Below are 25109 nucleotides of genomic sequence, written 5' to 3'. Positions count from 1 at the left end.
CGTAAAATTTATAAAAATGACAAGCTAAAGTAGCAACACTTGAGTTGATCTAAAATATGTTTGAAACGGCATAAAAACTTGCCTTGAGAACGTCCACTTGGCGTGTACGTGTTGCTGTGTCTCATCCAAGATGTAGTATACGGACTATTGGGAGTGTAATATCCTTGCAGATCAGGGGCCGCGTAATTGCTGCACGTATCGCTGAGACTTCCATCTGATGGTTTGAGTACCCGCGGTGAGAAGGAAGTAGCCGTTGGTCCTGCACCGGATCCTCTTTCGCGATGATGCGCGGATGCAAATAGCGCCGTGAATTCTGGGCTACCAGGCTTTGGTAAACTTTGCGATCCGAGCATAAGACGATCTCGCACTGATTGAGAAAGTTGGCTGGCGCTAGGACCTGTGAGGCTGTAACTCTTATAATGATGTCCTTGATTCGACGTGGAAGAGTTGGCTTGAAGTTCTGTAGTACATGTTTGAGTACCACCGGATACTTTGACCTGCAATGTCACACGAAAACAAAAGATCCGTTAATTAATGCTCGCCTAATATACCACCGTGTAGAAAATTAAAAAGAAACTGAGCGATCTTACCTTCGTTCTTGGAACTGCGCTAACTTGAGCAGTTCTCGTCGAATCTTTGCCACCATTTTGAACTCCGTTGGGACTGGGGCTGGTGCCAGCGCTGTGTCTCTTAACATATCCGAAACTCTGTGGTACACCTCTAACTTTGCTGCTGCCGCTCGTCGATGTTCCCGATGAAACTTTCTGTGGTTTTTCGCCGTTCGCATACTCGGCCATGGCCTGTTTCCGATGTTTCTCCTGAAAGAGAAATTATTCAGTCAGAACATGAAAGTATCTAAAGGGGTTAGCCTCTTAACCTACAATATCGTGTGAAAGACATGGTACGTCGATCGGGTCAAACATAAACAACACGTGTGAGAGACGTGGTACGTCGTTGTTGTTGATTCATTATATTCACTTCAAGATAATAAATCTTTCTTGTTCAACGATCAATTGATAGTAATTATTTATCAAACATCTTGCAAAATAAAATTAGTTGTACCTTACACATGCATTTACATATCAAAAGACATGTGCGATTCGCACAACTTTGAACGCTCAGCCAAACCGTGATGTTGGTTCGACGCGTGACCGATCTTGTCGTTGTTTATGGCACGCGTTATTGGAACTTAAATCGTAAGCTCGAGGATCGGGAAATTCTAAAAAGAAATTTCTACAGAAATAAAATTCAAAGACTGCATTAAGCTCGCTAAACCGACTATCTCAAAAAATCAATATTGTCCGGTGATGCAACGACGTAAAAAAGAACAAAACTGTATAAATGTTTACCTGAGATCGCCTGGAGGGATTAGGACTCGGAGGTGCAGCCTCCTTGTCTCTCTCCCGATCCCTTGCAGCTCCAGCCTCGATATATTTTTTCCATTGCTGGCTGTTTGAGCTGCTGTTCGTCGAGCTATTCAAGCCTGGCTGTTGCTGATGTTTGAACGCCGAGTTGTCCGTTTGCTGAGAACTGTCCGACTTTTTCACGTGCGGATGATGACCAGGATGTCTGGAGCTCACCACACGGTATACCAGGTTACTCCCCTGTTGTGCACCCTGGGGGGTGGCCGAATTACCGCCACCCCCCACAATCACGCCTCCACCACCCGGCACCCTCTGTTTACGGAAACAAACAATTATTTCTGATTAAAACACGCTTGAAAAAACTCGACGAATTATTATAAATAACACAACTTGTTATTATTATTGTAAGTATTGTCGTGTTGATAGTAATATCAAATTAAAGTGTAAAGAGGCATCGCTATAAATGTAATTTCAGTGGAATAATCCTGTTGGAATATTTCTAAAATATTTTATTGCGAAATTCTTGTCGGTAGCCTTTAAACGCGTAATAGGATATCATCGGGGCCGCTGCAATCAAACTCGCGACCTGGGTCAAGGACTTTCGGTAAAGTTAATTTCACTACTATCGATTCTCGAGCGCGCGGTTTGCGAGAATCAGAACCCTCATAGCATGATTCAGAAGAGGGCGCCGGAACGGCGCGGCAACTGCTCGAAGGAGTACAAGATCTTTTTGCACTGCTGTATGACCTTTACTGTTTGAGTTACGAGAATGCTAGGAGTCGAATATTTTATTCTTCGTTTCTTTCCCTTTTTTTAAAATTTCCAATTAAATGTTCACTTTCCTTCTGAAACACTATTTTTTTTATACGACACAGAAATAAAAGTTCAGTATTTATTCTTGCAATGAATAGTTTAATCTTCACATCAATGTTAATATTATTTTCCTCCTTTTCGGTTATGTATTCTCCTTTATGACGTTCTTTTTACAGCCTCCTATCCACCTACGTTTATTACGGACTGGCAGATTTTACGATTCATAAAAACGAACAATCCACGAAGTGTCAAAATAGCGAACAACTCGTGATATTGTTCCACGTACTGTCAAGCCTCGTTCGGCAACCACTTTCACGCGATGCAATCAATCGAATCGCTTTAAACGATCCGATAAATGGACCCAACCAACATTCATCGATCTTTCCGCTGCTGCTCCGTTTCTGATTCTCTCCAATCCCTTCATTTACCACGCGGAGTTATATCGCGTATCAAATGACTCACGGGGTTAGAAACGGTACCTCGGGTTTTTACTACCCGGATCGTAAACGTACTACGAGGAGGCCATAAGCGAGACAAAAGATCCCCGTGGGTCAAACGCAGCTTTTTCTCTTACTGCCCCTTAGAAACGTGTTCGCAGTTCGACCGAAACACGGTTCTCGTCGACGGTAATTTCTAACTTTACATGAAGAAACGATCGAAGAATAACAAATATCGGGCGATTCTTTTATCTTTGGATGACACTACTGCCACAAAAATTCAAACAAACGGTGCCTTGTTTCGAGTAGAAGACGCCAGCGTCGGCTACGTTTTTCATTCTTTCGTTTCCAGTTAGTTTATTTTCAGAAATGTTCTCGTGAAAACATTCCTTTTTCTAACGGAGCAAATGTTATCGTTCAGACAGCGCCAGGGTGCAGTCGAACGGCGCTCCAACTACGCGGAAAAAATGTGAAAAAAAATTTTATGAGCCTGAAAACTATCTGGAATAACGATAACATTTTTCTCGTAAAGTGATAAAACCTAACTTTGAAATCTTTTCTCGTAAGTAAACTCACCATTCTTCTACTTTGATCGATGTGTCACGTATTCCAAACTGTACGCTAATAGCGTCCTTTAATTTCATACAAACGCGCGCATACAGTTGTTGTATCGTTACTTGATCGTTCGCGACCGGTTTAACAGAATGATTATAGTTAATTACACTCGTTCCTGTCACATTGGATGATTATTCACGTAGCTTTACACGCACTGAACACGTACCACTCGTAAAATTAATTCGGCCAGCTTCGTAAAGTGTTCTTGACAGCCGGTACTGCGTATGCTCACTGATACACGTGTCTACGAGTTTCGAAGGATCGATAACGGTGGAATACCTGTGTGAACATCGAATGCGTCATTGCACGGGATAATTAAGGGATAGCCCTCGAGCAGAACCACCCTTGTTACCCTCGACGACTAGTGCAATTTAACTGGGGTGCCTATTTGTTCCAGACACTCTTCATTCAACACGAATTTCAAATACCTCTCGATATTTGTCTAATCAAAGCATTTAATTTGAATTTACAAACGTGACATTAAGTTTTACATGGTTTAAAATAAGCGAATCTTTCGCTCTATGCAAATATATGGAAGAATTAAAGTTTCCGTGGAATTAAGTTTCTTCCAGAAGGTAAAAAAATATGAAACAACGATAATAATGTTATGTTAGAAAAGCTAAGAATATTAAAGCTGCTTCTCCTTAAATAACACGGCAGAAACATAGCTGTGCGGCAAATGATTTCTCGCCACGTTTCGTCTAAAAACACGAAATTTGAAAGCGGCTCTTCATTAACCGCAACCGTGCAAACAGTACCGTGAAACTCTTTCCCTATTCAGCTAAGAGTCACTTTGCAATGAAAACAGCAAGGCGTGAAACCGATCCACAGCACGGAACACCACTAAATATTCATTACGGAGGTAGAATATCCATCTTAGAAAATTATAGGGTTCCTTCGTCTCTCAGCGAATTAGATGATTTCATCGAGGGTTCCTCGAATGTGCGTCATTTAGTTGGCCTTCTTTTTTTCTCTCACTCTCTCTCTCTCTCTCTTTCTTTTTGGCAGGAATCGTAGCGAATGAAAACGTCTCGAGCACGGCGCGGTAGCACAGCTTTCACCGTGAGAAATTTACGAAAAATTGTTTTTTCAACACCGTTGACATTTTTCACCACCTTCGACGAACGTCACGTTTTCATGAGTCGGACGAACGTTAACTGCCGACTGCGAGGGTCGACGATCCATTGCTCACCGACTCTGCTCCCCACTTTATGCCACGATACTACTTACTAACGCCCGGCTACCGAATACTACATTGGTTGTGTACAGGCTGCCGCAAAAAGTATCACCGACCAAAACATCAACGAGTCACCGACTCTTTATTATCATGTGGTACGTTCACGCGTAATTTCCTTTCGCAAGATTGGATGTTTTTTTCCTGCGCTGTTGCGGATGAGTCGAAATGGTAGACAATGTAAATTAGAGAGAAAGAATGTAAATTGTATCTGGTAAAAAAAAAAGGGGCAGAGTAATTTATTTCGGGTTTTAAAATAATCGTAAGCCAGATGTAGAGTTGCGATGGTAAATGTCAATTAGGTTGGAGTTGGAAAAGATGAAAATATAGCGCAAAATTATCTGATCTATTTATCCTATCTGTAAATCTGTGAAGATGGTAAACATTGAAAATCTAATTAGTATCTAGATGATAAATCAATACACAAGTACGTAAGTATCAAAATTAATAGAAATACGTTGTTTGTTCTTGTAGAATATCTTTTGTAATGAAATAGAAAAAAAGAATATTAAAGTATAACAAATTGATTACCTTTCAATAACTATAAAATCTATGACGATATGTAATACATCGATACGTATAAAATCTCTATTAATTGCAAGATATAGAAACGATCGAAAAACTTGGCTACTTTGCGGCGTGTGCTGACTAATGTAATCTATGTCGGTATTTAAATAACGCGATTTGCAGGCAAAGTAGAGTAAAAGGAACATTGTCTTGTAAATGATAAGGTGCCACGCGAGCCACACCCCATCGTCTTTCACCCTTTTTGCGTTATCTGGGGGAAAAGTGGCAGGGTTCAAAAGGCGGAAAAGAAACGTTACGTGAAAACTGATTACATTTCGGGTCGGTCAGGGATTTCCGACTCGAACCAGGAAAATCGAGGATTATCCTATACGGATTATCGACTATAGAAGGAACTAACTTTTCAAGGGGAACGGTATCATATCGGAGAACCCTTTAACTCGGCTTAACTGATCATCTAAAATGACCACAAAATGGATATCTGAAAATAGCAGCGAAGGGGTTGAAGTCTACCATTCCCTTCTTTTTTTAACGATTTGCATAAACAGCACAGAATTTTTAAATATATATTTTCACATCGACGATATAAATATTCCAATATTATCGAGAATTAATTAATGACAAAGACAAGAAAGAGTAATCCGATTGAATATTACTTTTAAGTTGGATAGTTTAAGATTTCAATATAATTATTGCATTCGCGTGTGCAGCTATGGAACGCACGTAGAGAGAAATTTTCGTTTTTATCAATGATAAGTCACTTTATTCGACGGTACGTTAAACCTACTAATTTGTATAAAACAATTATTAACGTAGGGAGGTCTCAAATTATCAGTTGAAAAGAGAGATCGATCTATTTGCCTCTAAAGGCAGAACATTTTCTGCGTTTCAGTGAAAATTGCCGCTCATTAACGACGATTGTAATTCGGCTAATGAGCAGTTTTATTTATTCGTAATGCTCTTACATTACCATGCAAATATTTCGAACAGAATAAACCAGCCACTGGCTGAATGGGTATTCATAGAAAGATGAAATAACTGTGGAAAAGCGAAACGTATACCCTTTACGTCTTACTCGGTTTAATAGGGTAATTACGCGAAAGAGATAAACCAAACTCGAGAAAGAACATAAATTACGGAAATATCGCAAAATTCGGAACGCGGGAAACTTCTCTCGTACAATTTTCAATTTGCCAACCAATTGTACAATAAAAAATGCAGTGGGAATATTATTACCCGTTATTCCATTATTCTTTATTATTCTTTCGCAACTTTCCTTCACTTTTGTTAAGCTAAATATACAATAACGTAGCATACCATAGGTTTTTTTTTTTAAAATAAACGAAAATTATATAAGCTGCGTTAGGTTGCACGTGAAAAGCAATTTCTTGCGCCGCACGGTCATCAAGTTATACAGCTGGATTTTTATCACAGTCAGATTCAGCCCAACAGCGTATCTCTGCCATTTCTCATAGTCTTTTTTATCGATACTGTACAAACAGCAAAATAGCTCCTATCATATCTGAATGAAGTTTAAATTTTAAATATAGATTTCCTAGATCAACACGAACGATGTCTTCGGACGTCTAAAACTACAAGAAGTTGGAACATAAACTGCTGTATAACGCAGAGCATGCTACTTCCTCCGAGCTTATGCTGCGCTGCGTCACTCTGCGCTTAATATGCATCTTGTAACGTAGAAATTTTACGCGCAAAAATGCGGTTGCATATACTGCGCTGCATCACTCTACGTCCACTTTGTGCCCAGACTAAAAGGCTGCAAGAACTTCCCTACTTGTCTCGGCGAAAGAAACAAACCATCGTGTATCATTTGCCACACGACAAATTCGATTCAACGTATCGTCAAGTTTTACCTTGGGATATCGACGCGAAGGAAGGTTGTATCGAATTAACGACAATCCTACAAAATGAACTAGAAATACGAACACGTATTCAAATTTATGTAAATTTATGTAAACCGCGCTAGATTATTCCTTTTAAATTCCATCCAAATAAATATGGTTAAGTACCAAAGATCAAACCGTGGATTTTTATGCATTTATAAATTGGAAGATGCAAAAATGCAGAAACGCAAATATAATATGCAAAAATATACAAAATATCCAAAGCGTAGTACTCGTTACAACGTTTAATAGATGAAACAATTCCCTATATAGATTCGATATTTTAAAATTATGCTCGTAAAGATATGAATTTGTATAAATATCAGCGATTTACTAATGATTGGACTAGGAACTCTGTTTTAAAGGTACAAAAAATGCACGGAGTACACGTAATTTGCACAAATATTGTACTACTCTCTGTAATATTTGGCAAGTAGGACAATCGTCTACCTGACTTCTATTTCTTTAATTATATCTATAAAAATACGAATTTACATAGACAACCGCAGTTTATTAACGATCATTAACAGGGTATGATACAATCTGAAAAAAAGAAGACAACGCTTCTAATTAGCGGAACACAGTGGGCTGAATATGAAAGTGAGAAGCTCCGAAGGTGGTTGATGATCAGCCAGCACGTGCGTATTATCAATGATAGATGCAGGCAACGTGAAAATGGCCCGAAGCGAAACGGTCCTCCCTCGCGTGCATCTATAGCTACATTTTGTTCGCGATAACTGTTGCCTACGAACGACAGAGACCGTCAAAGGGAGTAGGAATAGTCGGGAAAAGAGAACGGTTATTATTTCAGCGAGCAGATATCGATTCCATTCGACGACCTGCCGTGACCCGTCTGCATAACTCACAGCAACGCGTACACTAATCCTTCCCCTTCTTCCCAATTCGTGCAAAACGCGTTCCTTTTTGTATTACGCGACCGAATGCACCAAACGCTGTTCGCGCCTTTCGTCTCGACAGAGACGTTTCTCCAAAGATTTCACAAATCCTTTCTCGCCTTTGGGGGGGACGAAAAGAGAAATAAAGAAAAAAGAAAAAGAAAGGAAAAGAGAGCTAAAGAAAGTCAACCAGCCGGAAGCAAAAGGATAAAATATGAAAGAACCCCCCGGAAAGGACTGAGAATCGATACCGATCCCCGAAGCCTTTATTTTCGTCGTGGTATCCCGATATAAATTCAACCAACGATGGTGTAAAATTTCAACTGCCAGTATTAGAGATTTAGCAAAATTTTAGATGTTTGATTCAACTTTTCAAACACACTAATCAAATTTAAGTTAAAAACATTGTAGTAAAATTTGCCATTTCCTCGATTGATGGACAAAGCCTGGAAAGAACTGCTTCTTTACGAGTATCACGAAGAAACTGTTTTCACAAAGAATGTTGTTTCTATCTGTCGAAATATTTTGACGAACCTCCCGAGGAAACGTTTCCTTCGGGAAACTGAAGAAAACAGCGACCGTAGGGAATATCGGCGAAGAGGAATAAAGACGTGGTCGTCCGTGAAAGGATAAAAAATTTGAAAGAAAAAAAAAAATAGGTAAGATAGGAAAGATATAAGAAACGACGTGGACAAATCGAAGGACAATGCCGGAGAGTCGAATACTCGTTGCCTTTCTCCGTTTTCCTTTCTTCTTTATTTGCTACGATAAGAGTGGCTTGGAAAGTTGCCTCGAGATATCTCAGGGGTCCTCTAAGCCTCTTATTCATTGGGTGGATGGTGCAGGATGCGCGCGTACGAAACATCTAAACTTCCGACAACATACGGCATTGCGCTATGCACTATGCGAGAGAGAAAAAGGGAGATCACGCTGTGAACGGGGCTATTAGGGAAAGGGGGGTCAAATGCAAGCGCTCTGCAACATGCAGCGTTACAGCGATGCGATGCACCGCCGTATATTAAGAGGGAATAAAAGGGGAGAAAATAAACGCGCGATACACAAGGCGCAAGTTAAATTGGAACGGGTGAAAGAAGCGGGGGACGAGAAACCGATTGACCAACCAATAGGAAAAAAAAAGTTGAGAGCGGTAGAGAATAGCCGAAGCGAGGGAAAGTCCCAGTTTGAAAGGGTACAGATCACCTAGAAGATTGCTCCCGTGATTAAAGACACTTTGATTCGCTCAGTGCCTTGATGCACGCGTTATGCGCCCCTGACGAATCCACGCATGGGAATGCAGTTTATCCGATGGAAAATACCGGCGTTCAACCAACGAGAAATTTCTGCTGTTTGTCATGTAAATACGTTGCGCGATAAAACCATATGTCGTTTTCCAGTAACGCCATTATCTTGTCGAGGAACGTAGAAATATTCGCGCGTTCGATTGCTGTCTTTTGTGTAAAGCTGTTACGTCGGGCGTTCTATTTTCACGATATTATCCTTTGGCATTTTCTCTTCTTTTTTTTAATGATTTTAAAATTGCAAATATACGGTTTTTATGGGGACAAAAGGCAAAGTAACGTTTACTAGATTGTACATGATTTTACGCACGATGTGCTTCGTGTGCATCAACATAGCACAAAAAGTTTGGAGCAATATTTTTGTTTCTCGTTGTTAAAACAGGCTGATTCCCGGGGTTTTCATCTGCGCCATCAAACAACAAATTCTCGGGTTCGAGATCAATGGAGAAAAATGTACAGGCAAATTGTCAAAGCGACGGTGGCATTTTAATTCGATTTTTGCCGTAACTTGATTTCCAATCGCCTGAACGTAGAACATTTAAAATGAACCACCCAGTATACGGCAGCTGCACGACGCAACAGCTGACGCATATGTAGAAGCGAAATGCTTTGTAATTTCATTGTTTGCGCACGAACTCGCATCCGCGCTTATGCGTTGCCGACCTACGTTTCGGTGAGACCGTGCACGCATCTATTCAATAATTAGACGACACAACGTAATGCGTCTTGAATAATTATTATACGTCGAGTAGTTCTTATATTGTCGGCTGCGAGCAATTGTTTGTCAATTATAGAGATTTGTTCCAAGAAACCGCAATGACTCGCGAATCAACCCTTCGCTTTTCCTCTCTCTCTCTCTCGTTCTGTAGGTACGCGCGTATACGTAAAAGCCTGTGGTAATTCGTATTGTTCCAGCTCGTTACCATTCTTTTTTTTCCAAAGGAATTGATTCACCGGAACTCCGATTTAATTGTAAGCTTAATTAATTGCAACCAATGTTTGCCGAGCAATCCGATGTCAACTGATTAATAAAACCCTAATTGATACGTCGACCGAATTGGTACGTCGTGTTTATCGTTGCGTGTTTAATGAACAAGCTATTGGCGGATTACTTTGATTGGAAATGATGGAGCGTATGAACAAAGGGAGAAAATCGTGGCATTTGTTGCGCACGTTCGTACCTATCTGTCTCATTTACCATCATAACCGCGCCCCTCCAATTTTCACTCAAAAATGATCAACCTGTTCAACGAATCGCGATATTTTCATGCCATCTTTGTCACCAAAGTGGAGTCATCGATCGCTAAGTATGTACAGGGGAATATTCTGATGAATATTATTCCAGCTACTTTATAAATACCAGACAATTATTCCATATATAAAATTATTCGTTCATCCTAACGATGTTTTCAGAAATTGCGCGCATATAAACAGACTAAAATACATTATAACGTAGAATTATCAGAAACACGGACCCTGAAGAGAAATGCGTATTCGGTGGTACCCTAATTAACAAATTAAATACGTAGTATTTTAGATCAAAATATCCAATGTAACGACACATTTAAACTGTGCATTATGCAAATGTAATTACCGCTATTGCCACGAGTCGACGAAAGGAAGATATTGTATAAAATGAAATTACAAGCAAATATTTGTAATTCACTGTTCTTTAGAAAGCATCAACCATCGTGTACATAATTGAGCTTCCATTAAACAACAATTCTGCACTGACGAATAATTAACTATGCGTGTAACGAACCCGTAAACAATATTTCCATTCGCCATTATCCTGTTTGGCAACGGTTATACTTTGGCGTTTATTTAAAGGATAAATACCACCGACGAAATATCGATTTAGCTAAGTTCGCTGACCTTGTGATGAGAGGAATGGCCTGTGTGATTGGCGGAGGTGTGATTTCCGGCGGGAATAGATGCCAGGTCCTCGATGGTTAACTCCGCTAAGGCGTCGTTGCCACCGCTGCAACCGCCTAACAAGCCGCCTGCGATGACGCTGCCACTTCCTGGACTGCTCCCGATGCAACCTCCATCCGACCTTACAACGTTTGCCGAGGGTCTCTTCTGCACCCTTCTCGAGGTCACCAGTTCTTTCACCCCTGACAATTCTCGCCTCGAACCACCCACGTATCTAAAAAAAAAAGCACGTGCGACTCTCGTTAATGTTTACGCTCAACGCCACACCGCTCTAAAAAATATTCAATTAAAAATTATGCCAAGTTTTGCTTCGCTTGCCCCTTTACGTATGTTGTCGTAATTCCTCATAAACTTAAATAAGCTTTGACGTGAGGTAACCATTCTTTTTTCTTGGGATTTTCAAGTTACCTAACTGCGCTTCTTTGTCGCGATAAATCTCATCTGATCGATATCTTTCTATAGATGTTAGTAAATAAAATTTTTTTAGAAAAATAATTGCAGAGTACCTTGGTACCCAAGTACCGGAGTACCCACTGTAGGATAACTTATCCTTTGGAAGAAGATTTTCAAGCAACGAATAGACTAGTACCAGCCATAGCAGAGCTTTTCTATTTAAAGACACACCGGATGAGTTAACGCGCGGAATATAAAAGCTGCATGTACCTAGACAACGACGAGCGTAGTTGGCTTTTTTGTAAGGAATCTCCGACAGAATGTTGCAGGCGGTTGAAAAAGCACCGTAGTTACCATGGCAGTATGAATCGTGTCAAACGAGGGAGGATTCGAATCATATAGAAATTGCTCTATTAGCGAGATTAGATCCGCGAGTCAATCCATTTGGCCGACAATGTCTGTCCTGCGAGCTGTTCTAAATCGATGTGACGCTGTCCGCGCGTCCACCTCGTCCCCTTTGTGCCAGACGACTTTCGTGATTGTCGCCAATTAAAATTGCACAAAAACTTAACGAATCAACGTTTCCTTCTTGGCAACGTCGCGACCTGTAATCTGAAGGTAAACGCGTTGATTTATATATACCACGTTAAAACTTGACTCTGTGCTCGTGGCATTTTAAAAGTCTGTATAGGTCGCGTGATTTAACTCGAAACTCCAGCTATTATATGTAACGTGAGGCGGGAGAACATTGGCAAATTTTTCAGTCAAACTACGATGATTTATTATCGTGTTCTTATGGTATGATACTTAAAATACCAATGTGATTAGATGCGGATAAAGGAGGCAAGATGTTGAACAAAGAGAATAAAGAAATGAAATCAATAGCGGTTGTTAAGCTGACGTAAAAGATCTGGAGATTCTGCACGGCTGGGACGTTGACTAATTAGTTTATAAGTAGTATAAGTCGGTTGCTGAGCGTCCGATCGCAGGTGTGATATGTATGTTTACTTTGCATTTAGACAAGTCTCCGAGCAACAAATTTGCTGATGCAAATCTTGGAAAGTCTCGTGGCTCGTGCGATTAATAATTCACGAATCACGCGCCTAGGATTAGGATTACTGTGCTTACGTGAGCGCACTGCTGTCGCAAGACTTTACCAACTAATGTGATTAACGCGTTCTGCTTCTAATAATGCTTTTCCGACATTTCTTTACAAGCTTTCTTCGACTAGCGTTTCTCTCATACCGTTGTAATTATCCGTGACGCCGTACGCGTCGCGTGAAACGTAATATAATTGTTTACTGTTTCAGATTTCGTAATCAATATACGATACCGAACAGTAAGCTGTACATGTTATATCGAACGATACGGGAATTTACTTTAAGTCTAGTCGACTTTCTTCAAATCTGATCTTTATCGTTTTCAATACTTTATATCTCGCGTGAAATAAATTTAATTTAATCAAGATTAAGCTGTCTTAAACATTACGATCTAACGATAATCGAAGGTGACATGAAACTCGTTGCTCCATTTCGAACAAAAATATTCGTCGATGGCCTTGCATTATGAAAGATTTTATTTTAGATAATTGGGAAGAGCGCGTGAATTACCAAAGAATTTAAAAAGTAAAGTCACGAAAAGTAAAAGTGTAGCGATGTTCTTTCAATACCTCTAACACGAGTTCCATCGAAAAGATTTTATTTCCTTAAAGATAGATCGAAGGAAAGTAAAGGTAGAGAAAAGACGGTGAAAGTTACAGCTGTGTTCTCATCAACATTTCAAGATTTTCGTCCATTCTTTCTTACCTTTCTTTTCGGTAAGATGCGATGGTTACAATGAACGATCGTCTTGTCTCGATATTAACGACCCTTCGTAATAATATTATATCAATATTTTCGTACCGAGATAATTCGAACACGATGGCTGTTTTCTTAGTATCATAGCGATTCTCTTGTTATTCTTATGTCCGTACAAATGTATAATGTACAATTCTCCAAGTAGCGAGAACTACTCGAAGATACAGAGAAAATATAGACGGCACGGCAAAAATCTATTCTATGGAATTATTGAAAAGTATAGCATCTCAATCGATGTCAAAGACAACTCAACGGGGCTATCGACGTTTACTTTCTTCGGAATACGAGATCGAACGATTCCTCGAATATATTTTCATTCGCGTAAATTCGACCATATAATTTTTCATTCTCACTTTCTCAAGCAAATATCGTACAATAAAACTACCACCCTCCCGTCAAATTTTGTATACTATCGTCATTTTCATTTTCTCAACTCACAAAACCGTGCAATATCCGTCACTTTACATAGAACGTTGCAAATAAAATATCTCATTCTGCTGTCTCTCGAATCGGACGGTAACCGGAAGGTCCGCGACAAAATAACACTCGTGACAGGTCATTCATCCCCTAAAACTTCCTAACCTTGACACCCGGACGCACCGATATCCGGTGATCAGGCCAGCGAAAAGGACGAAACGTTGAAACTCAGCGAGACAAAAGAAAATGTAAACGGAACGAAGGATTACCCTGAACTTGCGTCTCGGAAATCGTGGTTCACCTCCTCCGTATAGGACGTCACTCGGCAACGTTCTTAACGCGTACACTCCTCACGCGGCCGATGTTTCCGCGGAACATCACAATATTTCGGTTAGTTGGTTCGAAACCGGCCGACGGTGATTGATTTCGTGTGCGAATCCGGGAACGTGTAAATTGGGAGAAAATATGAAACAAAAAGTGTGGACGGGAACGTGGCGAAGAGTAGCCGGCTCCTCAGTCCCCGGAGAACTATCGCTAACCACGACTTCCCGTCGTTCGTGTACGTACGTACGTTTCGTTCGTTCTCGACGATGCTCCCCACCCCTCGCCACTACGCGCTACGCTACGGATAGGTCTCTCCCGTCAAACCGACCCCCGAGTGCAACCCTCCGCGCCCTTCTCAGCTGTCGCGCAAGAACCACCCTTGGTGGCGCCTTAAGCTGCCCTCTGCCAGGTTTAGCAACGTCGCCGGCAGATCGCACCAGCGAAACCGCCGCCGACGGATCGATCCACGTGACGTCACGCCGCCCACGCAAGCGTCGTGCCAATCTCACTCCGTATCGTCTCGCGACGACACGTCCTCGTCTTCATCTAGAATCTAGATACCGACTCACCACCAATTTTTTTTCTTACAGATAAACTTTCTCTACTGCGCCAACGTCTCCTTCCAGTTACTCGATCCGGTCTCTTCTTCTATCTCTACCTCTTTTTTGTTTTCTTTGTCATTTCTTACTTTCTTTTTTATTTTGGGATCAGAAATGAGACTCTTTCCGCGCAATGTTTCGAGTACAGCAGAACTCCGTTTGTACGTATACATTTGTCGGCGAACAAACAGTTGGTATAATTGGACTTTGTATTAACTCTGATACCTCCCACTATGAGCTTTTGCTCGTACGATAGAAATCCACAGTTTGGAATTTTTTATTGACAGAGGCGGGTTAAGTAAAAGTTTGTTTGATCAAAGGCGAATGAAAATTTCGTTTGAAAGAGATGGAATTATATGGTAATGGTCAAACGAATGTACGTCTACTCGCGGTTCTTTTTATTTGTCTTTAATCAGACGAATGATGACGATGAAATCGCGAACGCTGCGCGTTGCAAGTTATACCGTGCAATTTTTACGCCAGTCTAGGATTCTGACATATTCTAGCAGAGAATACTTCATAATCCGCATTACCATACAAAACCTAGACATCTCTGCTATGAATTATGCATCTAGGCAAAAAGTCTCAATCGCAGTTTCAATTTTAAATTCAAATGCCTCGAAAGCCGACCATTTAAATCAATACCCTATGAACACATATTATCCGGAAAGTTGCAATTCGTGATTTATGAAACAATTAGAAGGATTAAGTGTACTATTACAACCGGTCAAAGAGTTATAGTATTTCCGTGCGAAGTAATTTAGCGATCTATCAGGATAATTACATCGAACGCGTGGTTTAGCGCGTAAATTCGCCATGTTGGTGGATATTGGTTTCTACAAATCGTCGTCGTTCGATGCTTTAATGATTTATACGTAAATAAGTGTATTCTATATTGATTTAACCCCATAACGTACACCTATGGGCATAGCCCGTAGTACGATGATCGGTCCAAATATAATATATAATAGCTGTACATTTTCGGCCCAAAATTCTCGAACGTAAATCGTAGGTTAAGGGGTTAAAATCGTTGTCGACAACGTTTTAAAATTAGTCGAAGAAAAAAGGCGTTGCAGGTTGCAACGCATGACGTCAAAATTTGGCAACACACGAATGATCGTGCGCTTACCATTTTGTCAACTGAAAGGGACAATACGAAGCAACGTCTGCAAAAGACAAAGAAGTTTATCTTTCTGCATACGTCTACGTCGAATGCCACGTCTCTTCTCGGTAGTTTAAATTGATTTCTCGCTTTGCTGTTTGTTTCAATCCATTATTGTTCGATACTGAAGCCGAACGTATTCTCTATTATGTACCTGCGATTCCTCGATAATTGTCCTGACATTTCAAACGGCAATCGTATTTACATACACCTGCTGAACATTGTTTGAAATGTACTAGCTAATTCTGTACTCACCGATTGCTCTACTTTTATTCGTCTTTTGGTTATTCGTTATTTCCACGAAATATTCTGTACGTCACAGTGGCAATTTATTCGTTCACTTTCATATTGCGTTTTTCACATAATCTTCGCTCTTTTATCACATTACAATTTCATGTAGAATAAATTCTTTCTCCCATATTACGTTATTTGCAATAATTCTTACAGCGCATCGCATGCGCAACTCGTCGTTACATCGTTCCTCTTTAACGCTTTGAATTAATAGGACATTATACGGTTTATGGATTACTGTGACAAAAGTCATAAATTTTTGTTAGGGAGGATCAGACGTACTAAAGAGATTTAACAGGGATAAAAGAGGAAGAACTAAGGGAAGAGTAAACATCATTTTCTCAATGTTTGATGATTGCAATTAGGAACACCTGGAGGGTTTAACCTCCACCTTGGCGAGTCAAAATTCCGTCGACTCTGTCTTCATCGCGTAAAGCCCGTAATTAAATAGAACGAGGAACCACATACCCACACATGGGAGCAGTAATCAAACTTGGAAACTGCATTAAGATAAAATTAAATAGAACCTCGACGGTATCCTAATTTCGTGTCAATTCTAGAATAAATATTGTGTTTAAAGGTACCGTAAATGACGTGCTGAAAGCCAGCTCTCGCCCCTTGCCTTATTTCCTGGCACGAATTTTCTTCGAACTCGTTAGTGGACTGCGGATTTTTATGCAATTATGGGATATTTGAAAGTGGAAAATGCACAGGTTGAGCATAATATGCAAGAATATATAAAATATTCCAAATATAGCACTCACTACGATATTCAGCAAATAAAATAAACTTTTGCTTATGCGGCTTCCACTTTTGGTCAGTTGTGGTCAGAAAAATTTGAATTTGCGCGAATATTCACAGTATAATCGTTAGCAGCTCTGAATACAGTCGAATGCAATTCTCTCCGGACACAATAAAAAAAAAAAAAAAAAAGGAGCAAATACGAAGCTGCAGAAGCGACAGTATTCGGTAGAAAAGAATTAAAAGCACGAATGCTAAGGGATAAGCGAGAGATAATGTTCTCTAGCATTGTTGGAGGATTCGTAATCGTTGGAATATGGCTCTCAGAACTTGCCTTCTTTGTTGTGCGCTCGCCCTGCTTTATGGGGTTCGCAACGATGGTGGAAGGATATATAGAGGGTCGAGCCAGAAGACGGGGGCAAGTATATTGAATTTCCGAAAAGCGCGTTGGGTTTCAAGCGGATGATACGCGGCTTGCTTGTGCCAAACGAGTTAGCAAGCCTGGAGAGGGTCCATGATACGCCTCCGGCTGTTTGGCGTATTACGAAAACACCGCTGTTCCTGCGGCCTAGCGGCTATTCCGTTGGCCTACTACCAAGACTCGCGTGGGTGTCCTAAAGGTACCTTTCAGCCTAACGACGAGCAATCCCTCGTATTCGTCTGTGCTTAGCGAAATTAAAGCGTAAGCGAGCTATTTTTCGCAGAGTGGCGATTGTTCGCCGAATAGGAAATCAAACATCCGAATGATCTAATACGATTCGATTATCGTATAATTTATTTTATAGTAGGATTTCTTACAATTTCTTCGTTAGACGTCATTAATGCGATCCATTTTATAATATACTGCCTTAGAATTTCGTCAAACGTCGTCGTCGCTGATGTAAGTAAGGATCGAACTGGAAATAACTATCGAGCATTGTGGTAGAAGGTGCACGGTCTAATTTTAACGAACGTATATTCGCAGCGAAGCTCTTTCGGTGTAAATAATTCTACGAACAAATTGCTAGACGGCCGTTTACACTAAACGAGCACGAGCGAATGCTGCTGTTCTCGGTCTATGTTTCTGCTTGTTTGGCTTGAACGTTACCTTCAGAACGCTCCGCAATACTCCGCAGTATTTCTGTTCGACGAGCGACTGTCGTTGGCTGAGTAAATTACCGTGGAAAATTGAAGCGTCCTAAAGTGTCACGATACCAATCGAGAAGTTGAGATAGTAAACGGTATGATGACAGAGTAAAGAAACGATCGTTTCAGTCCGAGAGGATAGGAAATATCATACAGAATGTAGTAAAATAAATAGAATCAAATACTCTAACTTTAGAATCATCGATAAATGGTGCTACGACCTTAACTATGAAACAAGCTGAAACTGAAATATATCTATGGCATATAAATTTTTGTTTTTAATAGGCTAGTTTAAGTGTGATAAAAGCCTAAGCATCTTTTTATTGCTACAACTGCAATAATACTCGTTCCGTTTGAAATGGCATTTTATCCATTTATAACAAATTGTAACAAATTGTAACAAATTGCATCGATCGAACAATTTGTCTCTATTATCGGAAAATGAATCGAACGACTGCCGATAATACGTTTTTCGCCTAGGTCGCATGTACTGTATAGCCATACAAGTGTCTGGATCGTGTCGAGGTTTCGAATATCGGTACAGAGGGCAAATTGCCACGGGGCACGGCTCTATAGATGCGCGCTTTAAATTCAAGGCGTTTCTCGATATAATCGGGATAATCCACTCGAAGTCACTCTAGGTGGGACGTTCACTGAGTTCTTTTTTTTTTCTTTTTCATCCGACCTAACTGTTTCGTGTCTCCGCTTTTCTTATAAAATGGAAACCTAAGAATCGAACAGGCTCGGAAAGAAGGAACACAATCCAGTAGTTCACCAAAGAATTGTATGTTCGTTGTACGTTATAGCGTATACTGAGATTGGAAACTGTCTGTATCCTAAATTAATATGGAAACGATTTTGTGGATTGGATGAGACGGAGATATGAATATTTCATTATGCTTTGGTTGGTAGTAGTCTATGAAGGAATTACAAGTTTCTATTGTTACGTCAATAGAGTTCAGTGCCTCGCTAAGTGAAATGGGGAAATCCCCTCGATCTGCTAGCAATATGTTAACGAAGGTCCTTATGTGCGCAGGGACGCGATATTGAATGAATCGATGGATTCTGATTATGTAAAAATCTCTATAGAATATAATTCTAAAAATATTAATATTCGAAGCAACTTTCGCCAAGATTGTCAACGCGATACGTGATATTCGTACAAAATTACGAGTATGGCGCTAGAACATTTCCGTTATGATTATTCTCGTCGCATGGAACGCATCACAATCGTTAACTCGCTGTTTCCTCGCTATTATCGATACAACCGGAGTTTCCTTACGAACGATGGCCGTGTCCTATATTCCTGCGAAAATTGCAGTGGAATTTCTTATCTGCTGGACCGAGTTGTAATATAGGGCATTCGCGAGAAATTATTGTCGTTCGTCCAATACACTTTACATGGACGACACGTTCGAAGGAAATCAAATGAGATTGAATAGTCGAACGAGCTGGATAAAACGACCTACGCTTCAATGAGATTCTATTCGACCGAGACGAATCCAAACTCAATGCGGTGAATCTAATCGAAATGATCACCACTGACCCATTTCCGCTTTTTTCTCCATTGCCAATTCTCCTCTGCTTCCAGTCAAATTTTCTTTCCATCCTTCGACACTTCCGTCGTAACGAAATTCTCCGATTTTGATTGGTTGGTCACAATAGGAAAAATATTCCGTAAAGGTACACCAAATATATACTAAGCGGAATTATCTGATAACCAAATATTTTAAGCGTTTCGGGCGTTTTAAGGATACTTTGATTTTCTTCGAGTTTAATAGATTTTCACTTTTACTTTTCGTTCGGCGAATGTTAATAACACAAATCTCACGAACTTATTACGCGTTCGTAATTACGTGAACGTAATTTAGACACAAACACTTTCGAAACGGTCTGAAATTAACAGAAAACTAGTGGATTTTCAGGTAAGGTAACTCGATGAGAGACTAGAAGAATGGATAAAAGTGAAGCATAGAAAAGTTAATTAACCAGCATCTCGACAAGGCTTTCTTAATTCAATCGAAGCAACCAAAGATAACCGTGCTAAGCTGCGAAGAGCTGAGTAATTGGAGGCCCGTACGAAATTAGCCCCTGCAAATTTCGTCTAATTAAAGGCCGTTAGTAGTAGCATCGCTACTTGGTGCATGCCGTATTAAGTCTGATTCAGACATCGTTAATCTACTTCGTCGAGTGATTCGCGCTAGAATAACTTAATATTACTTAAGTATCTCCTTGATGTTTAAAATGAAATTAGCAATCGTTTCCACAATTGTATTGTAAGGTAATAAATAGTTGGGTGAAAAATATCGTTTTTTCGCTAATTAGCTATGACGTATATGTAAGAATTTTGTTCGAATTTTAGAGGTTGATTTACGTTTTCTTAAATAAATCGCGAGTAGAGAACGATTGAATAGGAGAAATGAAAATTTCCAAACAATTTCTTGAAGAACGGCAACGCTTTGTCCGCTAATAAAATTATATTCATCGGTTAGAATCCGCAATTGGGCCCACGTGCGCTGACAAATCTGGCGGCTTACATTTTACGTTCATGGGGGAACTATGACTCACTCGACGTGCCATTGAAACACGTGCACCAAGAAGCAACAAGATGCCCTCGTGGAAATAAATGGACGAAAACACGTATAACGTAGCGTGCTTTGGCTTGGAGACTTTTCAGGCGATTTGAAATCTTTTCATCTTCCTTGCATCAAAGGATATTATTTTAAAAGTTTATGTTACTAAAAGTAAACAAAAAATAAACACTGTGAAGTTGGATTTTTAATAACAAATAAGTACAATCTCGAGCCGACTTAAATGAAACCGAATGATAGATTAGCGAAGCATGTATTGTTTCTCAGCGGTAATCCATAAATTTTAACTGCTTTTTAACTAAAATTTAATTTCAACTAATTTAGACAGTCGAATAAACGTAATCGAAATATTTAGATAAAAATGAACGTTTCTATAAACTTACCTCTCGTGATCGTGGCCGTAAGACGGATTGATTCTGCGTGCGTACAACGAGGCACCGCCTTCGGACATGTAACCATCGCACAAGTCGGATATAGTTCTACTACCAACGGTCATGCCACCTCGAAGAACCTCCCCGTCGCTCAGATAACCGGAGGCGACGTCGATGTCCGCGTAATCGTGACCGACATGATGATGAGAAGAAGAATGAAGAATCGTGTACTGTCGCGCTGTTGTTCTGCTTGGTAAGGTCTGAAGGGCCCTTGCACCCGGCGTGTAACCGCGAAGTAGAGGCTGCATAGGCTTCACTGTCATCTCTGCTTCGTCGTCACCCATAGAACCTCCACCGCACGTTGAACTTTCTGACAAAACCTATAAAATAGACTAAATTAACGCCTGATCCTGCATTTAACACTTATTTTAGATATTTAGCAACTAAAGTATGGTTTGCATTACGCTAACTATGCAAAGTTTATTAGCAGCCGTGCATAATAGGTAATTACTCAACGTTTTCACAGTAGGTGCTTTGGACTACATTGGCGGACACGCGACTTTTCGTTTAAAGATCTCTTATTCTTTCTGCGGAATTCTGTTGTGTTCTCTTTGAAATTTATTAAATTTTCTTTTAAACATACAACATTTTTCTGACGTATCTCTATTTTTTCCTTGATAACGCTTGTTTTATTCCGCAATAATTTTTGTGCGAATTGTACACTATAACAGCAAAGACGAGTCCTTGCAATCGTCTAAAATCGCTGACAGTTAAATACTTGCCGCCTATCGCCTACTATAAAAGCGTCAAGTAATATTTTACCGAAGTTAAATACATCGTTCGTCCGAGGAATACGTATCGACGTATCGACAGTGTTACTGACCTTCTCCATTTGTTCGAAGGTTGTGTCAATTTTCCTGTTAGGTATGGTTTTGATTTCGCTGCCACTTTCGCTGCTGGGCCTATAAATAACGCTGCTGTCGCTGGAATTACTCTGACCAGTACTATTAGAATTACTATGAGAGCTCTCGGACATCAGGTCCGAGATACTTGGCATTGGTGACACCATTGCAACCGTGTTCGGATCGAGCTTACGATGCAAAGCGTCTGCCTTTAATTTTGTGGGCGTCGGTGCGCCTGGCATGTTGTTTTCCTTCGGTGGTTTCGAAGTGCCTTTCACCAAGGCCGTGGGCTTCGGAATGCTGGAACCTGGGCTCCCGGAAGCGCCCAAGGTTGAACCTTGCAGTGGACTATTAAGAACCGGTGGCTGCTTATTCGCTCCAAAATTTAGCGCGTTCGAAACTTGCCCGTGAGGAGGAACGTTAACGTGAGTTGTTGCAGCAGCTGCCGGGTTCTCTTGAATGCTTGCCATTTTTACATCCATCGGTGTTTCCGGGCTGTTACGAGGAGAAACGGGCGGTGTTTGCTTTCCATTTATCCTTTCTGTCTCGTGTACTTCGTTTGGAATTCGAGCTTTCACGGGCAGGCTCGTATTTTGTTGCTTCGACGGATTGCTATTTTCCACGGGTGCCGCTTGATTATTCGTCAGTACGTTCTCACCGATCTCCTTTTGCTTCTCGACCGTCGACTTTTGGTCGCACAAATTCGCTTGGTTCATAGACAACGTGTGATCGATCGTAGAACTATTCTCGTTGGTGATGACGATTTCCTCGTGCTCAGTCTGCTTGATCATTCCATTCGTATTGCTCAATAATACTTTCTGCGCTAGAACGTCCTTGTTCAATCCGTTCGGTGGAACCTTCATGTTTTGCAGATGAACTTTCGTGTCGGGTATCTTGGCTGGCAGCTCCATCTTGGGTCTGGGCGACTGTTTCGACGAGTCGTTCTTCAAGCTGCCAAAGTTCTTCGCGTCTTGCGGAGCGATTTGCTTAGGAGGCATCAATACGGAAGGATTCGGTTTCTGCAGTTGACTGCTAGGCTGTTGCTTCAGCAGATCGTGGAGATTCGAGGACTTTTTGTCCACGGCCGGTTTGGCTCCCACGCCACCGATTTTACTGGTCGGCTTGACATCTTCCAAGGGCGGATTATAGCCGACCAATTTATCAGGTGCACCCTTCGTCCGTGCTATTTTACTTTGAGCTTTGCTCTGCTCTTTTCTCACTGTCTTCGGGCTCGCCTGTTTCGCCGGCTTGGTCGATTGCAGCTTCGATTTCAGCGCACGACTCTTGGGCGATTCCACTTGCAACTTGCTCTGATCGCACAGCGACGTCGAGCTATCGGAGTGTTCCGATCTCGCCGAGGAAAAGCCGGAAGAACTGGATGTACGTTTCGACACACCGGACGAAGCTTTACCGCGATCTTGATTCTTCTCTTTGTTGTTGAAGAGTTTGAATTTGTCTAAGACGGAGTTCTTGTTTTGCTGGGTGGGAGCTCCCGTGGTGGCGTATGGCGATTGTTGAGCAGTCCTTACGCCGCTGGGTTTGCCCACCGTAGACGTTCGAGGGCTGAAACGATTTAATGTTCGATGATTAGTTCTTCGATGCCATTATTCCGATTGTGAGAAATAGCAAATAATATGAACGACGCAACGATAGGAAAACATTATCGAGTCTACAGTATGCTCGATAACAAATGGCAGACAGTTTAACAATTGTGTTACTGCGAAGAAAGATATGACGAAAAGAAATTGAGAAAATGAAGGATAAAAAGTATATATACATAGCAGCCAATGTATGCTGTATCGTCAGGAAAAATTGATATTTACCTTGGGGTAGTAGCTGCAGGTTGTCTATTCGTAGAATTCTGATTTCTGGGCTGAGGAATGAAAGAAAGTCCGCTTTGGGGTGACTGTTGCTGACTCGGACTTGTGCTTCTCGAACTGCTTGCACTGCCTATGCCACCGTTTCCATGTTTTAAACCACCTGAAACAGAAAATCATTGATCCTGTTTAATCGTTCCTTGGAATATCGCTGTTTGCTTTAAAACATGAAAAGATATCATCTTTAACCAACAATCGAGTTGAGCGAGCATCGATGCAGTGAAATAGCGGATATAATAGTCGTAGTAAATACTCTGAAAAAAAGGAGATGAAGGATCACGTTCACAATAGACGAAGAACCATCAGCTACTCTGAATCCCAATAATGATAAAATTTTCGATATTCGAGAAAATATCCGCACTAAGTGCACTCGTAACATTTAATTAAACGATCGACGATAAACGCTTATAATTCGTCTGGTCTTTTTCTAACAGTATTCACACTGTCATTGGCCGCGTCTCAATAAAACGACGATCGGTTGGCTCATTAACCGAGCACAGTCGCAATACTGTACCAGGCCTCGACTCCGTAGCTGTGTCTGGGAAGTATACGCTGTTTGTAGACAAAATAAACCGCAGGCCTGCTATGGTACATACACGTGACAGCGTGCATTTACCATGCAAGGAGATTAATCCGCTACTGCTCGTTGCTCAATCTGTCACTACTGTAATCGCAGACATTGTTTCCACCAAGTAATTTACGTTATCATGGGACAAAGTTATAACACGTCGAATTAATAGATCATCTTGCATGAAAACATAGTAGTTATATCATTCGACGGACACAAAGGACATTAAAACCGCTACATACGAAAGATTAAGTTAAAATAATAGTAGCTGTTTTTCAGCCTTGTGTATCGCAATACGGAAAGATACTTTCTGCCATGTGATACAGAGATAATATTATAGTCGTTCCGTTGTAGAAATTTATGGATTAAAACACATTTTTCTTCTACGCGTGACTTTAAAAAAGATACGTTCAGATAACAGAGGTTTTATCGTATTTATTTCGGAGAATAATTCTCAATAAAAAAAACTAATTAATTAGTTGGTATCAAAGGAGAAATTAGGAAATATATATACGGATGAATTATTCAAGGCTATTTTTTAAAAAGAATTGGATAGACGACCGATTACTGCAAATAGAAAATTACGCGATACACTTTACAGTGTACCTAAATTGTCGCAATGAAGATCCCTGATAAATTTTAATCTAGATCATGAAACAGCTGCGTTATCCTGATCCACGCTACTGCCAGCTGGCAGAAGTTATGTAATTTATTACTCGTGTCATTCTATTGTTGCACACCCGTAATTAGCAGAAAGACCGAGTGACTTATTAATATAAGCCAGAGCAACTCGTTCGGTTAGACGAACGACGATACTAAATAATTCAACATCGCATGTATGATAATTAAATTCAGCACAGGAGAATAACCA

At 40.6% G+C, this 25109-nt stretch overlaps 1 protein-coding gene across 5 annotated transcripts in view; it reads right to left on the bottom strand.

Moving 5' to 3' along the window:
• The window catches only part of LOC117235345 (protein sickie), a 147783-nt gene that overhangs the window by 47350 nt on the left and 75324 nt on the right, over positions 1 to 25109 (bottom strand). For all 5 annotated transcript variants that reach the window (XM_033497256.1, XM_033497255.1, XM_033497259.1 and 2 more), the window contains 7 exons: positions 23617 to 23773; positions 21775 to 23356; positions 20904 to 21271; positions 10962 to 11235; positions 1350 to 1676; positions 591 to 818; positions 83 to 497 (listed from right to left, as the gene is read on the bottom strand). In XM_033497256.1, the coding sequence (XP_033353147.1) occupies positions 83 to 497; positions 591 to 818; positions 1350 to 1676; positions 10962 to 11235; positions 20904 to 21271; positions 21775 to 23356; positions 23617 to 23773 (3351 nt within the window). The remainder of the gene's footprint in view (positions 1 to 82; positions 498 to 590; positions 819 to 1349; positions 1677 to 10961; positions 11236 to 20903; positions 21272 to 21774; positions 23357 to 23616; positions 23774 to 25109) is intronic.

This window comes from Bombus vosnesenskii, unplaced genomic scaffold, assembly GCF_011952255.1.
Source record: "Bombus vosnesenskii isolate JDL3184/JDL3185 unplaced genomic scaffold, Bvos_JDL3184-5_v1.1 scf7180000013316, whole genome shotgun sequence".
NCBI lineage: Eukaryota > Metazoa > Arthropoda > Insecta > Hymenoptera > Apidae > Bombus > Bombus vosnesenskii.
This window is presented reverse-complemented; position numbering and strand designations above follow the sequence as displayed.